The 27853-nt window shown below is 42.3% G+C and overlaps 1 protein-coding gene across 2 annotated transcripts in view; it reads left to right on the top strand.

Annotated features, from left to right (window-relative positions):
* Positions 1–27853, top strand: part of adcy8 (adenylate cyclase 8 (brain)) — a 130778-nt gene that overhangs the window by 48235 nt on the left and 54690 nt on the right. For both annotated transcript variants that reach the window (XM_080907300.1, XM_080907299.1), the window contains exons 3-7: positions 4932–5062; positions 5259–5370; positions 6834–6961; positions 18903–19061; positions 20603–20873. In XM_080907300.1, the coding sequence (XP_080763426.1) occupies positions 4932–5062; positions 5259–5370; positions 6834–6961; positions 18903–19061; positions 20603–20873 (801 nt within the window). The remainder of the gene's footprint in view (positions 1–4931; positions 5063–5258; positions 5371–6833; positions 6962–18902; positions 19062–20602; positions 20874–27853) is intronic.

Below are 27853 nucleotides of genomic sequence, written 5' to 3'. Positions count from 1 at the left end.
CTCCTGTAAATTTACTTTACCTTTATTAACCGGGTACAAATACTGTAAATGAGCGGCCTTTGTGGAGTTTGCATGTTGTCACTGTGCCTGTGTGGGTCTCCCCAGGTACCTCCCGCCTCCTCCCACAGTCCAAGGTTAGGTTAATTAGTGATGCTAAAATACCTAAATTCAGCATACGTATGCTGTCTTTGGAAATTCCACTTAAGTTGAAAATTTCAGCAGATTTCTTTTGTTTATGTTTAACATGGGAACTAAGATTACTGTCTTGATGGCAAAAGGAGTTAAGAGAGGGAGAAGAGCTGCTGATAGAGTTTCCAAAACATAATGTAGTTAATAGAATTTATATTGTAATATTTTATCCCAGAGTACTGCGACAGGAAGCGGTACTATTTGCTCAAATGGAGCTCCTTGTGTGATTGCAGCAGGAGTTTGGCTGACGTGTGATTGAGCAGCACAGACACATTGCAGGGTTCAAAGGTTCAGTCTGAATTCAGGACGACTCTGTAAAATCCACATTTCTTGCAGTGAGACTCCACCACCAAAGCCCGGGGCGTTTGGTTGCGACGCAGCAGCCGAAGAATTAGCAACGCTTCACTGAAATGTTTGTCTGTCTAGACCTCAATTTGTGGATGCACTGCTCTGCTTTCCAGCACAGACACCAACACAACAAAAACAACAGCACAACAGAGGCGTGCCGAGAGCAGGGGGCGGTGCGTGCTCAACAACACAAGCACCTGCTCTCCTCTTACACATTTCACACTCAGCTGATGGTCACGTCCACAGTGGTGTGTCAGAGAGATGAGCTGTCCAATCAGCTTCTGCTCTCCATCACAAGCTGCAGGATCCCAGTGACTGAAACATAAACAACAATATAGCTGAGATTTTGAGTGATCATGTAGCTGGATGCATGAATTATCAATATGTTATTATTCTTTGCTAAAGATAAGGGGTTCTGTTTTTGTTATGATCCCTTTTTATTTTTGCATCATATCTCTTCCTGTCATGTGTGAGTGTTTACCTCTGGATACTTCAGCTGCTCTTCAGGTTTGGTTTAGTTAGCTTGTTTTTTTCTGCCACTGCAGCCATAAGCTTGCAAAAAATACTACATAACATTAACAACTGTCAGTGCTTTGCTGTTGGGTCCACTCAGGACTTTCCCCTCTGAACTGTGTCTGGGTGATTAGTTATGTAAATAAAAAGTATTGTTCGGGGTGCTGGTACAGCTCACTGTATGCTGGGAGGCTACAATGTAAAGTATGAGGTGTGTTCTGTGCACCGTTATGCACTGGTTTCACTGGTCCAGCCCACTTATGAGCTAAGACGAGTACGATACCCCAGTTTTAAAAGTTTGTTATCATGAAGACGACAGTTGTAAAGTGTCATAAAAAAGATGAAAAGAAATAAAGAATTGTTGAAGAGTAATTTTTTGATTAAGGTATTAAATCAATGCAACAGGAAGACCACCTGATTAGATGTGAACAGGTTTCCATGACAACAGATGAAACAGTGATTAGCTGGGAGCTTGGATGGATGTGGGTTTCAAAGTGGCTTGCAGATGCACAAACGTGGGGACTGCTAGGATAACATGTACATTATTTTCCATAGAGATGTACCGTTTGGATGTGTATCAGCTAAGCTAACAGCTGATGTGGACTGGCATTTTCCCGCCTCTGGACCAACTTTTTTTATCGTATGTTAAGGTTCAAAATGATTAGAGTTCATGGTATTTTGATGGTTTTCTTTATTCTGATTGTGGTGATTTTTATGTTAGAATTTGCTCCGATGCTTGTTTTTACGTATTAGATGACAATCTTTGTATAACCGCTGCTTCATTATTTACATCTCTTTCTACAGCAACGATGGAACTGTTGTCATTGCTGTGATCGCAGCAGAGGACGGTGTCGCTATCTCCCTCTCTCTGTGCGTCTCATTGCTATTATCCAGCCTCAGCCAGCCTCTCTTTGCACTTGTGCTCGGGGTCTGAAGAGGCTCTCCAGGGCTCTCAGACAGCATCATGCAGCTTCACTGAGTGCACATGAGGTTGCATTTTTATTTCTTACTGGAAAACTCATCTGTGAGCCAAGCAGGGAAGAAAAACAAGTGTGCTGTCTTACAGTTGTGACTGCAGAGGAACCGTGCAAGCTGATGACAGCAAATGTTCTCAGAGAATTATAGACGATCTAGTGTAACGTCGAGGTGGGAATCACCAGACACCTCACGATACAATATTAAAACAATACTTGACTCTGTCAATATTAGTGTCATTTGTTACATTTTGCAATATGCTGAGTATTTGGACTAAAATATATTGCAATTTATCACCTTTTTTTTTTTTTACTGCAAATTACATCCTCAAAGTTAAAATGTATCAAAACCTGTTTTATCCAATAAGATAAAGTTACCTCACTTCAGTGTTTTCTTTTTGGTGCCAAATGAGATTATCAAGAATGGCAACATTGTCACTAAAACCAACAAATGTTGCCATAAAACGGAGTCGGTCTGTTATCAGTCTGTGATTGAATGTGGTCAAGCCAGCAATTATACGCAATCTGTTTCTGATAATACAGCAAATACAGTGATAAATCATTGAAAATCACATATCTGCTTCCGTCTAAATAGACAGAAATTGAAATTTAACAGAAATTGACATTTAACTATTACATTTGCACTTCACAGCCTTCCTGTTCTATAGGAATATAAACCAGAATACAACCAGCTGGCAGCCAGTTGAGTCCCCTCGTGTTGAGCTCATAGACTGAATCATTCAGACTGATGGAAACATTTGTGCTCATTTATAAATTAAACACCAATTATTTGCAAACCTTTTACAATCTTTCCAAGCGTGACTGCAGCCACTTAGAGAAAGGTCGCCTCCTATCATGCGACCTTGCAGCCCCGTTATTCGTAGTATCCTGGCGTATTTGAATGTATCTAATCAAATATAAATATATTTTCCCTCAGCCCGTGTTTCAAGTCGTAGAGTTTTTGGGAACTGTTTGCAGTTGCGGATTAATCCATATTTGGAGCTCTTTGGTGAGTAATTCCAACAGCAGAGTGCTGTATGTGGGGCTGAGTCATAGTGAAGCGCGGTGTGCATTCATGGTAATGAAAGAACATGATGTGCCCACGTGCAACCATCATGTTGTCTTCAAGATTTACAGCTCTTCAAATGGAATATCACTTTAGTCTCTATCACAAATTCATTCCAGTGAAAATCTCACCAGAAGACACACCAGAGAGAATAAAAGGCAGATCGCCGCTCTAATGTCAAAATTCTGTGCAAAATTTCTTTCAACTTGTTTATCAGATTGGGAGCAAAACTAATCTCCCGCCTCGTGCAGATTTCCTCTCGTGTTTTTAAACAGTGAGTCTTTAAGATGTAGAACAGGGCCAGCTGGTTCGTTCGGAGCCTTTCCAGCTATTAGACTTGTCCCTCTGTCATCCCTTTGGCGTAAAATATTCCAAAAAACCTGCAGGGCTTTTGAGCATGTGCGTGCCGTGTACTGATGTCACTGTACGTGACGTTCTGGTTGGTTCTAATGTATTCAGTATCTGAAAGAAGCAGTTGCTTGGCTCTGGTGCGGCTCCCCGAGGCCAAAAGAATCCTGAGGGATGCTGCATCGCTCCCACTCCAAATCTGTTTCTGCTTTAGCCAAGTGGCACCGTGTCAGTACAAAAATCACAACACAAACTCGTTTACTTGTGATGTTCCTGCGAGCGCGGAGGCTTTGGAGGATCCTGCTCGAGGAGCTTAGGCTGGCAGAGCTCAAGCCATCTTTTTTAATTCATTTCTCACACACACAGCCCCTCGTGTAATTTCTTTTTAAAGGCTTTATTTCTGTTCCTTCAATAATTTACTGTTGATGTTCTCTCGTTTATTATTGAAACATTTACATACATCAAACATAGTTTTTGAATTTATCCATAAAAAAGGCTGTTTCCACTTTTTAGCTGTAGTTCAAAGCATTTAGTTTAAAAGTGAAACAATCTAAAGTAATGATGTGAAGAGTTTACCTTCCTTCCTGTGTTTCTGGACGTAGATGCTGCTGTACTAGAAGAACTCACACTGATCAGCGTTCATCTCAGTGCAAGCTGACATCAGCTGATGGCTCAGCACTTCCTGTTTTCCATATGTTGCCGTGTAAGGTTGGGGAGATCCCAGGACAAACCTTTGCCTATAAACTGCTGCAGGAGTGTGTTGGACTGTTAGGTTTGAGCTAATAAAACTCAAAGTTGTGGTTCATGGGGTGATGGCCTCGTGCTTTTACGAGGGTTGTTTACAGCAGAGTGTGAAGTGGCTGGAATGAGAATTAGCGCCTTTAAATCCGAGGACCCGGTTCGCTCAGAAAAGACCGTCCACTCTGGATTTGAAGGCTTCAAGTAGAATTCAGATATTTGTTGTTATTCAAGCAGCTGACTGTGAAGCTGAAGCTGTTGATGTACCGGCCTGTGAACAATGCTGGCCTCACCTTTGGTCACGAGCTGTGGGTGGTGACAGAAGAAATAGGAGCGCAGATAGCAGTGTTGGTGAGCTTCTCCTGAGAGGTGACTGGGGTCAGCCGTAGACACAGGGTGAGGAGCTTGATCATACAGGAGGCTCTGAGTAGCTCCTACTGGGAGGAGACCCCAGGCAGACCCGAGGCATGACAGCTGACAGATGAAGTGTCTCGTCTGTCTTAGGAAAGCATCAGAGTCCTCCTGAAAGACCTGGGGGAGGCAACAGGGGAGAGGAAGATCTGAACACCTCTGCTTAGTCTGCTCCCTGTGGACAAATTAACGGATGGAAGTGCCAATCACAAAAACAGTTCAATAGTCAATGTTTTTTTAACACATTGTGATTTGTCGGTATATGCAGATGTTATGTTATTGTTCTGTATTGTGTCTTTTTGTCATTTCAAAGCGATGAGATGATTCATTTTTCTCCCCAACAGGAACGACTGGTGTTATCAGTCCTGCCTCGTTTTGTAGTTTTGGAAATGATCAACGACATGACAAATGTAGAGGACGAACACCTCCAGCATCAGTTTCACAGAATCTACATCCACCGCTACGAGAATGTCAGGTGAGGGTCCAACAGCAAAACACCTGTGTGTGCCCCGATTAAAGACATTTGAGAGTTTTTGCTCTTAAGAACAAAACTGTGACATTTACGTAAAATGTGCAAAATCTGACATCACAGAAAATGTCATCCTCATTAAGTATCATAACTTTTAAGAAGTGAGCTGGATATTAAAGTGACATTTCCGTATTTTATTCAGCATTCTTTTCGCAGATGTTAAAGGCTTCACAAACCTCTCCACGACGCTGTCAGCGCAGGAGCTGGTGCGAATGTTGAATGAACTCTTTGCACGCTTCGACCGCCTCGCACATGTAAGAGCTTCTCATCCCAAATGCATATGTGCATATAATCTGATTTTAGTCTTGAGATTTGAATCAATTTATTTTCCCATTAAAAATATTCACTCATCTGTGCATTAAAGGATTAATAAATCACATTTCTTTAGAGATACCTCTTAGCAGATCCAGGAACAGTGTGTTCTGGATCAGGTTAATAACCTTTACCTAACAGCTGATTACCTGTCTGTGGTTAACTTTTGATTTACTTTCACTTATCTTATGAACCTCCTCTGAAAATGGCCCAAACAGCAACGCCAGCTTGGCCAACATTTGTAATGTTGTGTGTTGACTCATAGCGTTGACTCAGGGTGAGTCTGGATGCCTCACCTCAGCCACGGGCCACATCTGTCAAACACTACATCACCTGATCTTATGACTTATGGCTGATTATGTGGAGACTTTTTGTACGATGGGACTCAAATTTTGTTCAAATATTTGGTAAACTGTGTTAGATAGAACTGTTTAGTGAAAGTCAGCTTTAAAGGCGACCAGTTTAAACTGATAATCTCATAGATCCTATAATGTTCAATCAATATTTAGATTGAAACACTTTTCCCAATATATAGTTTGTGAACACTTGCTTTATGGTTAAGTGAAAGCAAACTCTGAGGATGTCACTGTGGATGAGGGAGGTGTTTTTCCACAGCGTCGCCAGGTGTCGCTCATGGGGATCATGTGATCGTTGGGGTTCTCTCTTTGTTATTGTAGTATATTAACCTTGCTAAATGCTAAAGAGTTCTATAAATGCAGCTGCAATAAGCTGCATTGTTGTGGCAGACTTGCATCTTGCTAGCTAGCTGGTAAGGAATTGCAAGGATAGCTTCTCAGCTCCTTTACTGCCACCTTCTGGCAATAGAGTGTACCATTCAAGATGCTGGTTAAAAATACATGCACATACACCATAAATGGTAACATAAACTCTTTAATTTTTGCTTCTGTGTGGCAGGCTATCACTAAAAACTATTTTCCCAGTTGTATAAAAATAATTACTGAAAATGAAGCATAAGAATAGACTTTGCAGCTCTTCTTTTTCCACATTGTTTGATTGTGCGTGTATGATTTTGGAGCCCAGAGCTCATCTCTTCTGCGACAGCCTCTCATGGCTGTCGGGACTCATGAAAACTGAATAAAGACGCTCCAGTAGAATAAATATTTATTCAAAACAACACAGTGAATATCTGATTCAACATCCACTGTGTACGACTCAGCTGATATTAGATTGCAGAACATTTACATTATTATTATTGTACATTATTTCAGACTGTCACGCTTGGGCGGTCGCAATTTCACAGTCAGAGAAGGAATTCAGAGATAACCTGATATGTTTTCTGTGTTTTCCTTTTTTTTCTAATTTCTACTGATCTTTAATTCTTATTTCAGGTATAGTCATTGCTTAGGTTTTCTGCCTTTATGGTTATGGTGTTTGTCTGTTTCAGGAGCATCACTGTCTAAGAATAAAGATCCTTGGAGACTGTTACTACTGTGTGTCTGGTCTGCCGGAGCCTAGGCCGGACCACGCCCACTGCTGCGTGGAAATGGGCCTCAGCATGATCAAAACCATCAGGTGCTGTCTTCTTCTACTGTCCTTTCTTTTTAACAAAGCTCCTTGTTGTAGGGAAAGGCTTTTACTGCAGCTGTCATCAGTTGTTTATGCCTTTAGTTTTACCTTAAATAGGTGAACAGTAGTTCAGTTGATTTCAGATCAGACCACTTGTTTTCCATCAAAGACTCCTGTGTTGCTTTTACAGTATGTTTTTGGTCAGTCCACTGACTCACTGGAAGCTGGAAGCCATGCATGTCCATGCAATAGATTGATCTTCCTGTCTTACTTTGATTTCTCTAAGTAACAGTGCCAGAGCTTTTTAATTTATTTTTTTAAAATTCATTCTGGTTTCTAATTTCGAGAGTGATCACTGGTTTGCAGATTATGCACTAATATGTTGGATATCAGATTGTTCCCTGTACTGTAAAGTCTTTCTTGGATGGCAGGCTTGGATAAATATATGTCTTCCTCATGTAGAAATGCTTTTGTTATCTACCATGGAAAGGATCCTGCGATCATCCACTGCTCTAGGTCTGTTTTATGTTGCATCGCTCCTCGGCACATTCTTCTTTTTCTTGTCTCATCAAGCTTTAAATTTGACGTCTCTTAATGTTGCTGCGATCGCTCTAGTGCATTTGTTTTTTGTTCGTAGCCTGAGGATGGCCTGTTTCACTGGCACAGAGAGCTCTGTACATTAAAAGTGGATCTAATTCCAATATTTTTTAAGAATCTGCACTTTTTGATTGAGTGGTACTGATATAAATAAGCTATAAGTTAGATGTAGTGTTTTAGCTATTTTGTCACTGATTTTTCCTCCCATTTTATAAATGCTGACTTTTGGCCTGGTCGTGATTTATTATGGGATTGAGAGGTATTAGCATGCAGTGCATCTTGGTCTGCCCTAGATTGCCAGGATACAAAACGCCAAAATCGTCATACTGACGTTTCACAACAGGATTTTCTCTAACCAGTGAGGGACATGGGTTAATACACCTTTTAAATAGGTGTGTATAAATACACATGTGACTACGAATACATTTTTAAACCTTCTTCTCTGTAACTTTAAAAGATAAAACATGGTAATAAAAAAAAAGTACGTTTATTTTGGTGCAGCGGGAGAGAAACCCTTTTAAATCAAAGTCGAGTTTGTCTGTTTTTGTATGAATAGAGCAAATTCATGGTGCAATGAATTCATTGTAACTGCAGGAATCATCTTAGAAGAATAAATGTCTTTTACCCCGAGGACTGTCCTAGTATCTGTTCTGCTTGGAAAAGCCTCCCTGCAATATTTGCATGCAGCTGTGTTTTAACACAAAATCAGTATCAAATAATGTACATTTGAATTAACAGATGCATTGCTGAAATGCAAGAAAACATGTTTGTAGTGCTTGTATTGTATTTTGCAACACACAAAAGGGCTTTATAGATCTTTGTATCAGACTGTGAAATGAGTAGTTCATAGGAAAGGAGAAAGAGTCAGTTCTTCTTTGTCTAAAAGGCTCACAGACGCTGGAGTTTGTGCTTTGATTTATTTTATTTCAGTGATCCTCGGTGCTGCTGTAGCGTTTTAACCCCTTGCATTGATATAAGAGTGAGAGAGGAGAGGACTGATGTTCAGAGGAAAGAGACAGATTAGGGTTGATAAGCTGTGAGATTTGTGCTCAGTATCATCATGTCAAGATGGTGAGCTGTGCACACTTTTTGCTGCGACACCAATCAGTTTTGCAAAAGCTGGAATAAGAGGAGATGGGTTTGCTTATATTGTCCAAATAAAGCAGGTTTTTACTTGTTTCTGAGGGATTGTAAAGCATAAAGGTGGGACCACATTGTTCCCGACTCGTCCAATAAACAGAGGAAATACTAACCCCCTTCCTTAAAAGTTGGAACACCTTAAAAAGTGAATAAATGAATGCAACGATTTGCTGGACTTTTGGGAGGGGAATAATATTCCACTGTTATCTGAGAGGAATCCAGCTGCTCAGCTGTCCGTGGTCTTATTTGTCATAAATTTCACTTAATGGTGTTTCTGTTTGTGAAAGGTCTGGACTGCAGCGAGCCATGAAGCTGTGCTGTTGGATTAGCTCCAGTATATGATTTAGCATTGTCTTGTTGAAATGTGCAAGGCCTCTCCTGTGACAGATGCTGTCTGCACGGGCACAACCTGTATGTACCGTTCAGCACTGGTGGTACCTTTCCACATGTTCAACCACCATACCGTCAGAGTTTCAGGCTTTTGAACTGAGTGCTGATGACGAGCTGGACGTAACTCTTTAGTTAGTTCACGATGTTCTTTCAGCTGTTCGTTTTTGGCACCACTTTACTTTTCCAGCCTCTTTTCCAACTTTTTTGCGACATGGTGCTGCCATTAAAGTCAAAATGAACTAATATATTTAATGTAATAGTGAAATGTCTGAGTATAAGCATATATGTTTTATTGTGAATAGAATATGGGTTTATGAGATTTTTCAAAGCATTGCTTTTATTTATGTTTTACACAGAGTCCCAAATTCACAGTCACAGTCGTCAGTAATCAAACACGGTTTTAAACACTGCTGTGTGCAACTACATGTGGTGATATAATCACACAAAGACGATGTTGGTCGAGTTTACAGAATCCAGCTAATGTTAGCTAAGCTTGCACCAGTTTCCTTCTTTCCTCGTATTTGTTAATGCAGATTCTGGTCACACGTTGCTGAACAAATGCATGAAGGCTGAGAGTAAGCTGACAGATTCTAGTACAGCATCTTGTCATACTGGTTTACAACTTCCTGTTACACAGATTGAGGCGTTGGTTACATTTTTGTGAATTTCAAAAATTGTCAGTCCTCATTGTACATTAAAACTAGGAAGACATGTTAAGCCGTTAGCAGTTAAGGCAGTTGAGGTGGGAATGTTCCAAGGTTTCTGTATCTTTAGGCTATTTTAGCACATCCATCGCAGCTCAGCAGGGGAGCACAATCAGGGAGTACTAGTACAAAGAAACCTCACAGAAAAAAGTCCAAAGTTACGATGTGAAGCTCTCACATGACACCTGGAGGTCTGAACCAAATGTTTGGGAGGATAGAAACAGGAGGCTCCGAAGACAGTTCAGTCTGCAGAAATTCTCTCTCCCTGTTTTGATGTTTATCGCCGTCTTTTGTTGAGGTCAAGACTCAACACAAATCTAAAACTAAAAGTTTGTCTGGTTCACCAAACACTGCCAACGTCTTCTTAGATGGATAGTTTGTTCTATCCATCCATGGCTAACAGTTTTTCTGTTACCTAGACGGTTAGATTTTATTTCGAACATGCAAATATAACTGAAATAACAAGAAAAAAATAAGAAAAAAACTTAAAAACACGTTTTCATGAATATCTCTGTCTACACAATGTCTATGCTCAAAAAGGAGTAGGATGAAGTTTACACTTTTCCTGTTCCTACCCCCTAATTTCAAATTTCATTACTTACAAATTAATATTTAGAATTCGACATATTGTCACCCTCACATTACTCAGTCATTAACAATGTACAGTAGGTGTGTTTACCTCTAAACACTGCTATAGACGAGAAGATGGGATTTTCAAATGAAGGTGTTTACAGCTGAATGCAGGGACAGAAGTGGAGACAGACTGCACTGTTTGTTAGGCACAAAAACACACAAGCGAGTATATCTCCTCTGACCTGCTCCTGTTAGCACTAATCAGCTGTTAGTGCTGATTTGAAACCTCAGCAGGACGTGTTCACAGAATTACCTGAGTCTCTCACAGTCTCGGTCGTTGTGTCCTTGGGTAAGACACTTCACCCGTTGCCTACTGGTGGTGGTCAGAGGACCCGGTGGCGCCAGTGTCCGGCAGCCTCGCCTCTGTCAGTGCGCCCCAGGGTGGCTGTGGCTACAATGTAGCTGCCATCACCAGTGTGTGAATGTGTGTGTGAATGGGTGGATGACTGGATATGTAAAGCGCTTTGGGGTCCTTAGGGACTAGTAAAGCGCTATATAAATACAGGCCATTTACCATTTACCATATAATAAGGTTTATGCCTGCCTGTGTGATACGGCCTGTTTAAGAAGTCTGTGCTCCAGTTTTAGCGAGTGAAATCCTCGTGTGTTACTCGTCTCTGACGTAGCACTAAGTAGCACATCTGTGCATGTCGCCTGTACATCTTATAGATACAGCTTGCTATTAGCCGACAGCCTCATGTCCAAACATATTTCTAATAAAAAAATTAACATGATGGAGCCGAACCACAAACACAGTTTTAAACCCCTTTCAACATGTAAATTAATCAGAACGGGAGCTATATTGAAATGTATTGATTTTTTTGGTATAGTATTTTTTTTTCTCTCTTATTTTATTTTCTAAATGTACCTGTATATTGTTTACATGTTTGAAATAAATCACCAATCAAACTGTGGTGTCCAGAAACAAAGGATGGTGTCACAGAGGCTACATACATTTTTTTCCATTTAAAATCTGTGATATTTACAAAAACCCTTTAACTGATTAAAGAACAGGAGACCCCCTTACTGCTGCAGACACGAGGTCAAATGTGGTGTGTGCGGAAAACTTACAGATTGGGGATGATCAGGACAAAAGTCTGGGAAGAAGCCCTGCTACTTCCAGATGCCACCCACAGATTTCCATTAAAATCTGTTGTCTTAATTATTATTTACTCTACGTCAGCACTCACAGCGCTTTATACAACGCATCTCATTCACACATTTACACAAGCATTTATTTTCTGCCTCTACGTCAGAGGTGTTGAACTCCAGGCCCCGAGGGCCAGTGTCCTGCAGGTTTTAGATCTCACCCTGGGTCAACACACCTGAATCAAATGATTAGTTCATTATCAGGCCTCTGGAGAACTTTGAGACATGTTGAGGAGGTATTTTAGCCATTTAAATCAGCTGCGTTGGATCAAGGACACATCCAAAACCTGCAGGACACCGGCCCTCGAGGCCTGGAGTTCGACACCTGTGCTCTACGTGCTCTCTTAGACGGCAGCATCTCGGGGGTTCGCTATGTTGCCTGAGGATACTTTGGACTAGAGCAGCCAGGGAATGAACTACCAACCTTTTGATTTGTAGGTGACGTGTATGTATGTATATATATATATATATATATATATATATATGGAAAGAACTTCCTGGCAGAGTCAACACAGTATCACAGCATCTTCATTCTCCTCCTCCTCTTCGTCGTTAGCTGCAGGTTGTTTGTTAATTTCTACTCCAGGTGTCGTCTAGCAGCTGACTGACTTTAACCACCTGTCACAAACACCCAGGATGCCTTTCACCTCACATTCATTGCGGCTCTTATGAAGCATGAAATAACGCCAGGAGGGAGGAAGAGGCGTGACAGGCCTGTCTGCTCCTCGGAGGCTGTTATCAGCTGCACTCTGTCCTGCTTTTATTGTGTTTCAGGGAAAAATAAAGTACGAAATGAGAAAGTAATTTATTAACAGGTGCGACGAGTCTACAGAAACAGTTTTACCTCTTTTGTTGAAGTGCCACAGATATGCCTGAACTCTTTTGTGTTCGTTTCTTGGTGGACTTGAACGGTGTTTGCCTGGCAGCATTATCTGTCTCCGTGTTCTGTGTTTCTTTAGTTTCACCAAAGGTCAGTTTCATGTATATTAATCTGCTGAATTAATGCCGTCAGTGTTTTTCACAGTACGACCCAAAGTGACCCCTGAAATATTTTTAAATTAATGCCAGACGTGTGCCCCTGAAGTCAATTAGATCAGCTTTTTTAAACTCAAATATACATACCTGCGTGTAATTTTACACTTTTTTCAAAATCATCCATTGTTACCTTCATAACCTTAATTCAGTTTATTCACAGCCTCACAACGCTTTATTTTCATTGTATTTTCATGCTCATGTAAGTGGTCCAGTCCACTTACACACCACATTATATATTATTTTGTATTCTGAAACAGTTAAACATGTTTCAGGTAACTTTTGAAACGTATTTCTGGGAGTATTTGAATGGACTGTGATTGTAAATGGATCTGGGAGTGACTACATGCCTGGTGTGCAGTCAGGGGAAGCCCAAAACATTGTTGAGGGGTGTCAACATTTTTTACATGGGGGAAAAATTCTGGGATAAGATTTGTTGGTTCATCTAAATTCACAGAGCAAATCTTTTAATTTTGTGATTTTTTTTAAAATTCAAGGTACGTACAGTACGGTACATCAGCTACGTCAACAAAGCTAAATCACACGCTGGCATCATCTGTCATGATTTTACATATAATAACACAATAAAAATAATCTGGTCCTCACCAGGTCTGATAATATCACCTGGATGAACAGTAACACACGACAGATTTCACCATCTAATTATTCATATAAGCCAGAATGCAGAAACAGTGCATGAGCTCACAGCATGATTCAGCATCTTCTAGAACAGGGGTGGGCAATTCCAGGCCCCGAGGGCCGGTGTCCTGCAGGTTTTAGATCTCACCTTGGGTCAACACACCTGAATCACATGATTAGTTCATTACCAGGACATGTTGAGGAGCTAATTTAGCCATTTAAATCAGCTGTGTTGGTTCAAGGACACATCTAAAACCTGCAGGGACACCGGCCCTCGAGGCCTGGAGTTGCCCACCCCTGTTCTAGAAGCATTTTTAGCGTTAATAGCTGTATGACTGTATCAGTCTCTCACATCGGTGTGGAGGATTTTTTGACGTAACTTCCTTTCATTGAGTTTAGTTAAACTCTCTCAACAGCGTGTCACAGCATTTCAGTCAGATTGAGGTCTTTGAGTGGAGCATTGCAAAACCTTGGTTCGTTTCTTTTTCAGCCACTCTGCTGTAGATTTGTAGATGTGCTGCTTTTCTTGTGATCTTTGCAGTTTGAGACCGATGGCATTTAACTCTAGGGGCTGTGGCGTGCCAAGGTCCTGTTGTTGCAAAACAAGTCCTAAACGTCAGCCCTCCACCACCGTGCTGACCGTTGGTATGGGGTGTTTGGTTAGTGTTCTGCCCTCCCTGTACGCTGATGCCCAGTTTGGCAGATAGATAAACAGTTCTTCAAAAGGAGAGGCAAAGGCTTCCAGTTCTCATTGCAGGGTTTATTTGTCTCCCTAATGAAGGCACTGTAAAAAAGCATATATTTCTCATGCTCCAGTACAGCCAACTTCAGAGCTAATATTTTGTGTGCTGGTATCAACTTGGCCAGACTCCATGAACTTTTCCTATATTTACTAGAGAAACTTGAGTACACAAACCCGCTTCCTCCCCCTAGTGGGGTGGTGGAGCTACTGCACCCAGCAGTGGCAGCACACTCCCCGCCTGGTATAATGAATTATACCACTACCCATTCCCTGGATGTAGTAGTAAAACAACCTCCGACACTGGCCGCAAATACACTTTAGGAGTGCCATTCTTGACTACCTTCACTTCCACCTTACGTACTCTATGATCTTGGCTAGGAAAGGCTTTAATCACAAGTCCAACAGGCCACTCAGTCCTTTTTACTTGCGAATCCTTCATCAGTACAACATCTCCCACTTGAAGGTTTGGCTTCTCTGTTGTCCACTTTCTCTGTGTTTGAAGCGTGGTCAGATACTCCGTTTTCCACCTCTTCCAAAATGCATCAGCAAGTGCTTGGACCCTTTTCCAGTGTTTGTTGGACAGATCATTAACATCAAAATCCCCAGAGGGAGCAGTCAACGTATCTCGTTTCTGTGTCAACAACATTGATGGGGTGAGAACTGCCGGTGCTTCTGGGTCAGAAGACACTGGGACCAATGGTCTTGAATTTATAATGGCGGTAACCTCTGCCATCAGGGTGACAAGTGTCTCATGTGTGAGGTACGATGGATTCAGCCTCAGAAGAAGAGCATCTAAGATTCGCCGAGCGATACCAATCATCCTCTCCCACACCCCACCCATGTGGGAAGAGTGGGGAGGATTGAATATCCAAGTACACTTGTTGCTTTTAAGGTAATTCCTCACCTCAGAATCTGATGTGTCAAGTCTGAGTTCTTTACAGGCTCCAGTGAAATTTGTTCCCCGGTCTGATCTGATTGTTTTGATCGGCCCTCTTATGGCAATGAAACGTCTGAGCCCATTGATGAAGCTTGTAGTGGTCATAGTCTCTATAACCTCAATGTGCACAGCTCTGGTAGTCAAACAAGTGAACATTACTGCCCATCGTTTACTTTCCGCATGCCCTCCTCTTGTTCTTCGGGCAGTCACCATCCAAGGTCCAAAAACATCCAACCCTACATGAGTAAATGATGGATCTGGTGAAAGTCTTTCAGATGGTAAGTCTGACATCTTCTGGTCCTCCATTTTACCTCTCAGCCTTTTGCAAGTTACACATTTGTGTATCACACTAGATACAAGCCTTTTCCCCCCAATCAGCCAAAGTCCTGCCAACCTAATAGCTCCCTCCGTGAAATGGCGTCCTTGGTGCGCAGCCTGTTCGTGATATCTTCTGACCAATAATGTAGCAATGTGCGTCTTGGGAATGACCAGAGGATGTTTATCATCAAAAGACATATCGGCTGAGGACATACGGCCGCCAACTCTTAATAGCCCATCTTTGTCCAGAAATGGTGTCAGCTTTCGCAGTGGACTTTGTTTTGGGATTCGGTCCCCTTTGGCTAGACACTGCAACACCCTCTCAAAGGCATCTTGTTGTGCAGTTTTAATGATCACTTTTACTGCTTGTTCTTCTTCATCCCCAGTGTTGCCACCATGTGTATCTGCAACACTCCTTGCCTTTTTGATTAGTGTGTGCACGAGTCAAAGCTCTCCAAGTGGAAAATGTAAGAAACCTTTGAGCTCCAAGCGAGCTTTCTTTAACCATTGAGCTGAAGGTCGTTACTTCAGAGCGAACTTCTGGATCCACCTCCGGATGTATCAGCTCAAAGTCATCACTCTGGGGAAGGAGTCGTTTTGAAGGGCCCAATAGAAATGATGGTCCAGTGAACCAATTGGTGCCTTTGAGAGCTGCAGCAGTTGTTGGCCGAGTTCCATGGTCTGCTGGGTTTTCTTCAGTGGTGATGTAATGCCACTTATCTGGACGAGACGACTTTCTGATCTGTGCTATCCTGTTTGACACATAGACATAAAACCTGCGTGAGGTGTTATATATGTAGCCCAGTACTATCTTGCTGTCAGTATAGTACTTCACAGAATGAATGTCAATATCCATTTCATCTTGGATGAAGACTGCCATTTCAGTTGCCAAAACCGCAGCACAAAGCTCAAGACGGGGCACGGTGTGCGCTGGGTGTGGGGCCAGCTTTGCCTTTGCCATAACAAATCCCACGTGGATATCTCCTGTTGCAGAAATTGTTTTCAAGTAAGCCACAGCAGCTATAGCCATGACTGATGCATCTGAAAACACGCACAACTCTCTGTGCTGAGTCTGTGTAGACAAAGACACTGGAACATATAGTCTTGGGATCTGGAGCTGATCTAAGTCTTTCATAGAGTCTTTCCAGAGTTTCCAGTGTTCTTGTTTTGAAGCTGGCAATGGTGTGTCCCAGTCATACTGTTCAATGGAGAGGTTTCTCACTAAATGTCTTCCTCCCACTGTGACTGGCACTACAAATCCCAAAGGGTCAAATAAACTGTTCACTGCAGACAAAATCCCTCTTTTTGTCAAGGGTTTCGCCTCCTTCGACACACAGAAGGTGAAGTTGTCTGTTTCCAGATTCCAAATTAGACCTAGACTCCTCTGAAGAGGTAGTGACTCCACTCCTAAGTCTAGATCTTTCAAATCCTTGGCCAAGTCTTCTGGTGGGAATGCTTGCATAACACTGCTGCTGTTCGATGCAATCTTGTGTAGCTTAATGTTTGATTTAGCTAGCATCGCTTGGGCAGTGCGCAGGACACCAGTGGCTTCTGCTTCATTAGGAAAAGATGCAAGTCCATCATCCACATAAAAATTGCGTGTGATGAACTCCCTTGCACTGGTAGTGGAGTCATCTGCTTGCTTAGCAGCTCGTCTGAGGCAGTAAATGGCAACTGCTGGTGATGGACTGTTGCCAAATACATGTACTGTCATTCGAAACTCTTTCACTTCTTTCTGGAGATCATTGTTTTCATACCATAAGAACCTCAGAAAGTTGCGATGTTCCTCGCACACCTTGAAGCAGTAGAACATCTGCTGCACATCCGCTGTAACTGCTATAGGTTCTCTGCGGAAGCGGATCAGAACCCCAAGGAGAGTGTTGTTCAAGTCGGGTCCACTCAGGAGCACATCATTGAGGGAAACCCCTTCATGTTTGGCACTTGAATCGAACACTACCCTTATCTGTGCATGTTCAATGACTTCTGGTGCGCCAAAACACTCTTCGAGTCTCTGCCACACCATCTGAAGACCTGCAGTGGGATTGTTTATGTACGCAGCCCTGACTCGCTTGGCTTGTGCTGCTGATTGTGGCCCGAGCCATTTGGATAGCAGGTCTAGCTCTTCTTGAGGTGTTACACCCAGATCTTGAATTGAACTTAGAAAGGAAGCCTTCCAAGCCCAGTAATTTTCTGGTCGATCATCAAACCTCAGCAGGCCTGAGCTGATCATCTCTTTCCGTATCAGGTATCTCGTTAGATCAGACGTGTCAGCATGACTACTCCTTACAGGTGTGGGTGTCCATACCTTAGACTGAGGATGGTGATATCGATCATAGTTTGCTGGCTCGCCTCCATAGCTCCAGTTGCAAGATTCTCTCTTTGGGCTCAAAGCACGGAAGACTGGCAAAGGTGTGAATTCTTGGTTGTTGCTCCTACTGGGCTGATGGATACTTGGTTCCTTGTGAGCTTTTGGTGTTGCATCGATGGCCGTGGCTGGCTGTGGCACCAGAGAAGATAGGAGTTCTGGATGATTAACTTGTGGAGTCTGCAGATCGTCGCCGAGTTCTGACTGTTGCTGCACATACTCTTGGACTCGTTCTAATGGGCTGATTTGCTGCATGCCGTCCAGCTGGGGCTGTTGTGGGTGCTCACTCTCTTGCGCAGATGCTTCCCAAGCTTGAGCCTCAGCTAGGGCTGCTGCAGCTGCCTTCTGCGATTTGAGTACGTGTAGCTCTGCATCCAGATCTGCTTTCTTTTTAAGCTGCTCGGCCTGTTGTTTTAGGATGCTGGCTTCCTGCTTAGCAAAGGAGAGCTGAGCACGGGCAGCTTCTGCTTTTGCTCGTGCTCTGGCGGCAGCAGTAGATGATGATGTAAGCTGGCTGGAACGTAAAGAACTGGACACTTTTGACCTTGTTTCCAGCGTCTCATCCATCCTTTCTTTTAGAGAACTATCTGGCTGATGAGAATGATGCTTTTTTACTGTTCTGCCCTCCCTGTACGCTGATGCCCAGTTCGGCAGATAGATAAACAGTTCTTCAAAAGGAGAGGCAAAGGCTTCCAGTTCTCATTGCAGGGTTTATTTGTCTCCCTAATGAAGGCACTGTAAAAAAGCATATATTTCTCATGCTCCAGTACAGCCAACTTCAGAGCTAATATTTTGTGTGCTGGTATCAACTTGGCCAGACTCCATGAACTTTTCCTATATTTACTAGAGAAACTTGAGTACACAAACCCGCTTCCTCCCCCTAGTGGGGTGGTGGAGCTACTGCACCCAGCAGTGGCAGCACAGTTAGTTTTAAATGTTGTGCTTTACATTATGGATAAACTTCTCCATTTTGGTCTTGTTCTTCCAGAGCACAAACCTTTACAAACCTAAGACTTCCATGTTCTTTTTTCCCGTTCTTTGGGATTTATTGCAGCCGTCAGTAAACCCTGTACTGGCACAAAGCAAAGCTGTACAGCTAATCTTCTCTTTCCACTGTATTAACAAACATGGAGCGGCTAGCCAGTCAGTTGCAACCTCTGTCTGTTGTTTGTTCGTTCTTCTTGCCAAAAATCGGCTAGTTTTCTCCGTTTCTTCTCAGTACATTAGTTTAGCGCCGTAGTCCTGATTTATATAAGAGTACTATGCCAAAAATTAACTGCTTTTTTCCCGCTTTCTTCCAGATACGTGAGATCACGGACGAAACACGACATCGACATGCGTATTGGGATCCACTCCGGCTCGGTACTGTGCGGCGTGCTGGGACTCAGGAAGTGGCAGTTCGATGTCTGGTCCTGGGATGTGGACATCGCCAACAAGCTGGAGTCTGGAGGCATCCCAGGGTGAGGAAACGGAAGGAATTTTCTGTGGCTGTTTTTATCTCCAGTTGGATTATTGGCAGTGGACAGACGGAAAATTCACTCACATAAAACATGGCTCCAGAGAAAGCAAACGGATGTTTGGTAAAGATATGTCATGGCCAGAGCCGAGCAGGAGATGCGATTATGCTGAGTCCCTCGGTCATTTATTTTTATCCACCCTCATATAGTTTTTAAAAGGATAGTTTAGTGGCATAATATGGGAATTTTTTAATCTTCACGTTCCTGTTGTTCCTGTTTGACCTTAAAAGGCAGATTATTTCTCTAAGTACTGATTTAACATTTCCTGCAAGCATCTTTTCCCATAAACTTCTATATAATCTGACTCGTTTTTTCACCCGTCACCTCGTGCTGCAAATTATAACGGAAGCAAATTTGTATGTCTATGTCTGTATGTATACATGTCTGTATGTATCTTCTCCTTAACAGGTGGGCCAATCGAGCTCGAGCATCATCATGTATATAGTGATTATTAACATCTATATGTATTAAAAAAGCATTTATTATAAATCCCAGTTCTTTTGATTTTTCACATTCATCACCCTCCTGTGAATGTGATGTTACATTCTACATTAGTGTTTGTTTCATGTCACGTTCATGTTTGTCGCCCATATGTTACGTGATGTTCATCAAATGTGTATCTGAGGTGGAATTTTGTTCCAGTCATCACTAAATGCATCTCCACTGGTTGCTGAGCCTGGTTCTGCCAGAGGTTTCTTCCTGTTGAAAGGGAGTTTTTCCCCCTGTAGGCAAGTGCTTGCTCACAGGTGTGATCTGATCATTGGGATTTTCTCTGTGTTACTGTAGGTGTTGACCTCACAATATAAAAAAGATCCTCAAGAAAAAATCAGTACCTGGTGAAGAAAGTGAAACATTGAACAGCAAATGTTTTTCACAGGAATTATTTATGTCATGGATTCACTTCAGTTCAAATGAATTCTAGTCAAAGCGGTCATCTCAGAGTACATGTAAGGGAAGATCCTGCAATTTTAGCAAGAGAACTCCAATGAGCTGCTCTTGATGTGATGGTGGGAAAGAAGATTTCTAATAGGATGAGGCTCAGGGAGGGGCAGCTTCGATTGGCTGGGTGGGTGAAGGGAAAGAGAAAATGAATAGAGAGACCACAAATAACACACACAATAAAACACAAAGTACAGGAAACAGAAGACAAAAGCAAGACAAAGCCAGAACTGAATTATGGATTTACATCTAATCAGCGACATGATTACATTGTATCTAGGGATACTTCTTTCCCTTTGGGCATGATGTTTATATATATATGTATATATATATATATATATATATATATATATATATATATATAGCCATTTTTTATCTTTACTGGATAGTAAGTGCAGGCATTAAGTGGGGAGAGAGCAAGCACGAAGCAAAGGACTGTGGGTCAGACTTGAACCCAGACCACTGTGGCCTGTGGTTACCTTCTCACCCACTGAGCTAAAGTGGCAAAAGATGTTTTAAATATGTATGTTTTTTCTCCATTTCAGGAGGATCCACATCTCTAAGGCAGCTCTGGATTGTTTAAACGGTGACTACGAGGTGGAGGAAGGCCACGGGAAGGACCGCAACGACTTCCTTCGCCGCCACAACATCGAGACGTACCTGATAAAGCAGCCCGAGGAGAGTCTGCTCTCCCTGCCGGAGGACATCATGAAGGAGGCGGCCAGCTCGGCCGACCGTCGAGCCAGCAGCGCTACCTTTAACGAGGCCTCGTGGAGCCCCGAGCTCCCCTTTGACAACATCGTGGGGAAGGAGAACGTAAGTCCCGCCACTGCTTGTAATTCAGGTCATGATGTATGCACTTTATCACCCTGCCAGAGAATGTCTGTCTTTGCAGCAAACTTCTTCTGCAGTGATGATTAAACTGTTATCTTTAATTCTACGTTCGGGGGAGGGGAATGAATTTTATCTGCTCGTTAGCTAATGACATAATGACCCCATTTCTGGGTTCAAATGTTTCCTTATGATGAATGGGAGTCTCGTCTCTTTAATATTCTCCAGTGCTCCGTTTTTTTTTTTTTAAACTGGCACAAGCCCACCAGACCTATTTAATTGCCATTCTCAGCCTGGTTTCTTCTCAGCCTGGTAGGACCCAGGTGCTGCTAATTAAATGCCCTTAATTAATTGATCATCAGCAAGTGTAAGCACCTCTATAAAAGCAGTTTGTTGGTCTGGAGCATTCAGGCACGTGCAAACATTACAGCACGAGTGAAAATCCTCGCAAATTCATCCCATAGTCAGATCATGCAATGCTCAGAGACATGCACAAACCTGAGTTTTTTCTTTCTTTTCCTGTCATACAATATTACATTCATGACAGTACAATTAGAAAAGATTGAACAAATATGGCTTGTTTGGAAGTGGAGACGTTTGGCCATAGCACTTCATACAGCACAGACGGTCAGCGCGGCGCTGCAGGGGTATTGATTTGGGCTTGGCCCAAACTGAGTCATGCAACAGGACAATGATCCCGAGCACAGCAGCAATGGCTGAAAAAGAAAATGTTGCGAAGGTCCAGCCAAAGTCCGGACCTCAAGAGAGCTGTGCAAAAATGAAGTGATGCTGCAAAGAAGAGTGGGACAGATTTTATCCACAGAAACTGATCATTTGATCAAGTTATTATCAATAAAGGTTGTTGATTAAGCTATTTAATCATATGGCGTGCCTAGTTTTTCGCAGGACTCCACGTCATATCAAAACTGTACATAAGCTAATCCTTGACAAGTTTTCCAGCGATGTTAGATTCAACGTTAGAGCAGCGACTTTGTAAATCCTCGTTTCATCGACGCCTGAATGCTAAACTTTACTGTAACACCTGTTAGAACAACCACACGCATCTTTTTATTGGAGCTAAACAAATTTGGACTGTTTTCAATTGTCTGTGCTTGTTTTCGTTTTGGAACTGAAGCATTTGGACCCAGAAATGAGTGAAGATGCCAGACGAAGCAAGTAGATGGGAGGAAATAAACTTCTGTTTCATTTTTCCTGATGATATTTGGACGACTAGAATACTCTTGGCCAGCTTGTTTGCTTTAACTGAGTTTCACTGCAGGATGAAGTTTTTTGTCACGGCGGGCGTTTTTTAATTTATTTATTTGTTTTTTGTTTACAGTGCATGGGATCTTCGCAGTTGTTTCGCCTGTTTGTTGGTTGCTTTGTCCTTTTTGGGGGGTTTTGTTTTCCTGGGAGCGAGTGGACAGCTTTCTGCAGAGAAAATGTGTTACTGTGGTAACGCATCACTGCGCGCCAGCCTTCTTTTTATTTTTTATTTTCGGATGACGAGCTTGTGATTGTGTGGCCCATTTTAAACATCCTCCTCATTTCTTCTTCATTTGCCTGCCTGTGACAACAAAACAGCCCCCGGAGGGGTTTTGTGTTTTGTCTAAGACGGTTGAATTTGGAGAGAGTGATTGAAGGTTGAGCTTGTTTCACATTTTCTTTCTTTTTTTTGTTGAACAATGTGGAAGGGAGAGGGAGAAAAACTAACAGCTGATGGATGTTTGTGACAGTTTCAAATGGTGTTCAGAGAGTTTCCTGTCAGGAAATATCTGAAAATATGTTAGAAAAATGTCCTTAAAACATCAGACACAGGCTGATGAATGCATCATTGTTTTTTTTTTTTTACAGTATCATTTAATGCAGTTTTCTCTGTTTGCACCGTTCACAGATCCTTTTGCCTCTATAAGGAGCTAACACACCGGTTAGATATATAGTCATAGACTGAGGAAGAGAGGCGTGCAACTGCAATGAAACAACATGATGGCGCTGTAAAGTCTGATTGCTGTGTCTTGTGAACACTGTTGGGCATTTACCTTGCAGTATAAAGCCACCTTGAGGTGACTGTTGTTGTGATTTGTGCTGCATTAATGAGCTTGAACTGAATTAAAGGCAGGATTACGTGTTGTGTGCTGCCAGGTTCATGGGCGAAGGCGAGGCTGTGTGGTTCGGGTAAATTGTGAAGATCTTTTTAAAGGAAACTTCTTAATCTGCTCTTGAGTTGCCATCTTCAGGTCTTTGAAAGACATTTATGCAAGAAAAAAATGAAAGATTTGTTACTTATCTTTTCTTTTAGAAGATTGTGCTGTTTGAGCTATGTTGCATTGTGTTGCATTAGTATGCCTGAGTAAGGCTACCAAATGTTGAGGGCATTACATTTTAAGTGTGCGTGTTAGTCCCCATAGGGAAATAGTTCCTCTGCATTTAACCCATTCACCCAGTGAAGCAGTGGGCAGCCACCAGTGCAGCGCCCGGGGAGCAGTGTGTAGGGACGGTACCTTGCTCAGGGGTACCTCAGGGTAGCCGTTCAGTGGAGTCGAACCCCCGACCTTCCGATCATGGGGCCACCACTCTACCTACTGAGCTATCCCTGCCCTTACATGGACTACGTTGCATATGAAAATGGTGTGATACCTTTTTGATGAATTAAGTACCAGCGTGACCTGCACTGAAACCGAGACGACTCTGCTCTTGTGCTGCTTTAATTGTTGCGACATCATTGGGCTGCTTTTCTCTTTCTCTCGGTGTTTTGTGCTCTGCAGTGATTTGAATCAGGCCTAATTAACCATCAGCTTAACTGAGTTCTTTCCTAAATGAGGTTTTAAAAACACCCCAGATATTTTATGCTGAATGCATGTGCTGTCTATATCCAATAGTACTGATGCTTGAGAGCAGAGATGTCTTTGAAAAGTAAACCTGGAATGCTTCGACGACAGGGTCATAAAGTCTCGTCTTTTAATGACTGACAGACACAACAGCGCTCAGCTGTAAACGACTAAAGAGGTGTTGTTGTCACCCTGCTGGGTGGGTGGTGTGGACACCCCGGTTTGTGGTTACTTGAGAACGAGCCAACGTAGGATTTTGAAATTACACCACAGGTGCAGCTACTAAAAATCTCAGATGAGTTAGAATCTCTGTCACCTCGACCTCAGGGTCAAGGTCAGTTTTCCAAAACTCTTGTGAATGTGATACTCCTGAAGGAAGTGTTATCATAGGTGCATCTACTGGGAGGCTGATGGGTAACACTGGGGACCATGCTTGGAGTCTTTCATGATGTGCATGATGTTATTAGGGGGGAGGTTTCAATTTCTGGGAAAAGACGGTAAAAAAGATATTTGCAGCTGAAGCAGTGTGTGTCCATTTCACAGCCTCACCTACACCAGCAGCATCCTTTGTTTTGTCCTCTTTACAGTTCTGCACACTGGAGTAATATTGGGAGGGGGGAGGCAACTCTAAACAGTGGCGTCTTCTGCTCATGCATGACTCTTTTTTTATTCTCAGTCCTGATCCATGGCCTATGTTGTCTGAAAGGATCATAAGCAGGACAATCTGCCTTAAAGTGGAGATTTCAGATTTTTGTATATGACGTGATGGAGAAATGAAAAATTCAGAGCTCTTCTGTGTTGCATTTGAGCTTCACGTGAAAGGTAAAGTAAAAGCGGTGATTAGTGAGCATGAGCATTTCAGCGTTGTGAAACTTGAGCTGTTGGATTTCGTTCTGGCCTTCATCTTGGAGGAGGAGGTGCAGTTATTCTGATGTCTCCTTAGCTTTGAAGTTTACATTTTCTTCACATTTCGTATGTATTTTTCTGTGTATCAATTTGTGTAACCACTGCTGACTGAGCTGCTGCCCATCTTTGAAGGCTGAAATATTTAAACTTCATTCAGTTCATTTTATGTCAAGTCAAGTCAAGTCAAGTCAAGTTTATTTATAGAGCACATTTAAAAACAACCAAGGCTGACCAAAGTGCTGTACAGTAAATACAGATAAAAATACAATAGAACACAATTTCGTAAAACACCTCGCTGATCAAATAAAAAATAAATAAACAAATAAATTAAACCTTTCTAAAAGCCAATGAAAAGAGGTGAGTTTTAAGAGCAGTTTTAAAAGTTTCTAGGCTTTTGGAGAATCTGACGTGAGGAGGTAAACTGTTCCACAGTCTGGGTGCAGCCACAGCAAACGCCCTCTCTCCCTTTGTCTTTAATTTATACCTGGGAACATCTAAAAGCATCAGATCGGCTGACCTCAAAGATCTCCTGGGGCGATAAGTACTAAGGAGTTCTGACAGGTAAGAAGGTGCAGTGCCATTTAAAACCTTAAAAGCCAGCAGTAAGATTTTAAAATCAATCCTAAAAGCAACTGGGAGCCAGTGGAGAGAGCAGAGAACCGGAGTGATGTGGTCTCTTTTTTTTGAACCGGTCAACAGGCGAGCGGCAGCGTTCTGCACCAGTTGAAGGCGATGTAGACAGGAACGATCTAGGCCAGCATAGAGGGAATTACAGTAGTCCAGTCGTGAAGTAATAAAAGCATGGACCACTCTTTCTAGATCGTTCCTCGTCTGTGTTTTATCTTTTTCTTTGTTCTTGTAATTGGAAAGGTTCTGCAGAGTTTCCTTGTAAACACATTTTATTTAGTTACTTCCAGGTGTCTGATGTATCACAGTAAATGAATGTGAGCTTGTTTTGCTGTATTACACCTGACAGTGTGTTAGTGTTAATGTAGATGAGGGTGCTCGGTCTCTGCAGCAGATTAAACTCTGACCGTTGTCTTACGCATACTTGGACGTATCTGCTGTCCTCCCACAAACAAAGACATGTCATCGTGCATGATGATGGGAGGGGGATTAAGAATGCATTCTCAGGCCACATTAGCATTCCCAGATTGCTTTGATCGGACGAGCTTTTTGTGTCCAGCGCTGCTGGCCGACACCCAGCACCACAAACATGCCGCTTGGCGAGGACTCGTTGTTCCTCCATCACAAAGTGAATGGCGCCTTCCTACAGCTTCTGCTCCAGGCCGTCGAGCTTCACGTTTCATCAGGATAACTGGAGAAGGCGAACAGTTAGCCAAACAGTTAGCTTAAGATTTCATGTTAAACACATCACCAAGCCATTTCAAAACCCTGCAGAGATAATAGAGATAATGAAGACTTAATTTAGCATCAAACTTGAAACGTTTAAAAGACATTTATAGAAGTAGGCTGTCGACCGCGTGTGATGCATCAGTGTCTGCGTTTTCTCCTTCGTCTCTTTTAGTTTCTTCCTGTTTGGCTTCCTTTGTTTTTATTTACTGCAATTGTTCTCTTCCCTCCTTTGTTATTTGTCTGATTTTCTCTGTGCTGTGTACTCCAAACGTGGTTTTGCTCTGTCATCGTTTTCCTTGTTGGATAGAAAATAGACTTCTTTTCCTGTCCTCCTTCTCTCTTCCCAAATGGTTGCAGCAGATGGCCCCGCCCCTCCCAGAGCCTGGTTCTGACTGAGGTTTCTTCCTGCTAAAAGGGAGTTTTTCCTTCCCACTGTCGCCAAAGTGCTTGCTCATCATATGATTGTTGGGTCTAGCTTACAATCTAAAGCATCTTGAGGCGACTGTTGTTGTGATTTGGGGCTGTATAAATAAAATTAAATTGAGTTGAATAGACTGATTAAAGTTCCCGTGTGCTTGTCTGGCTGGCTGTGATTGAGTGCACTCAAGAACGTTAAACACAAACTTGACAATTTCCTTTTGATTTCATGGACATTCAGGTCATAAATTATACATTACAATTATTATAATACATACTATTATAAATCATAATATGTATTTAAAAGTCCAGTCACAACAGATTGCAGTCTAACACTGTATATTCTACACGTTTTTATGAATACAGCGCTGTTACAACATGCGATGGTAATGCCATATTTTCGCTCCTTATGTGAACAGTGAAATGTGTCTCCGCTCTCAGCGTGTGCCAAATGTGCAGAGCTGCAGTTTGATTGTTTCATCTCCTGCAGCTCCGAGCTGACAGCAAACTCTGCAAACTCGCCTCCTGTGTATACGAGGCTGAATGCAGCAGGAGTTTACAGCGTCTGATGTAAGCGTGTGTTTGGATGCAGAGGAATGGTTTTTCTGAAAAGTGCCACTTGGTTTTTTTTTTTTCTTCTGGCACAATGAAAGCCTGTTAGAGAAGTCAATTCAAACAGTGGCTCTTTGCATATCAAAGGCTCCTCGGAGGAGTTTCAAAGCATCTCTTTAAAAAAAAACACTTTTATTTTCTGTTGCGTTGCTTTCCTTGGAGCTCGAGTTCTCACTGCTGGTTTTCTGTGACCCCCATCCTTCACTCCTATTGGTCTGATTTGGCTGGCACGATACTGGTGCACGCCTGTGTCAGTCAGACAGGAAATAAAGGGACTGCAGTACAACAAGAAGAGTTCAGTTATGTCTTGGCTGCGTCCATTGTTATGACATGAATATTTGAAGGCCGATAATCGGTGTAAACGTGACTCGCCACCGCATGGTCAGCGTTTCTGGAAATTAATCACCGTCTTGTTAAGTGGCCGCTGCTTCTCTGCTGCAGGGAAATAAGTACTGTAGAAATGAGCCGACACAGTCGGATGGCAGTGGTTGACGTAGTCGTGAAATTAAATCAATTAATTAGTGTTTATGGACACTTGTCTTCATTTACTTGAACATTATTCTGTATCAGACCAGTCTAGCATCAATTCATTTGTGTCCATGTGCATGAAGTTAACATTTTCCACTTTTGAAAGGTGAAAACGTCATTTTGCTGCTCACGCGAGAAGCCATGATTCAAGTCCCACACAAGTTCTATATTTTTAAAATGTGTTCTTACTGAAATGAGAGTAAAACTACTGGATTAGATTAGAGATCAAATATAATGAATTTATAAGCTGTTTCATGGGTGAGTGAGGGTTAGTCCTTTCCTCAACAATTAATAAGGCAGAGAAGTAGGAATGCATTT

This window comes from Rhamphochromis sp. 'chilingali' (assembly GCF_963969265.1).
Source record: "Rhamphochromis sp. 'chilingali' genome assembly, chromosome: 16".
In the NCBI taxonomy this organism is placed as follows: Eukaryota; Metazoa; Chordata; class Actinopteri; order Cichliformes; family Cichlidae; genus Rhamphochromis; species Rhamphochromis sp. 'chilingali'.
Note: the sequence above shows the minus strand (reverse complement) of the source record. Positions and strands in the feature narration are given on the sequence as shown.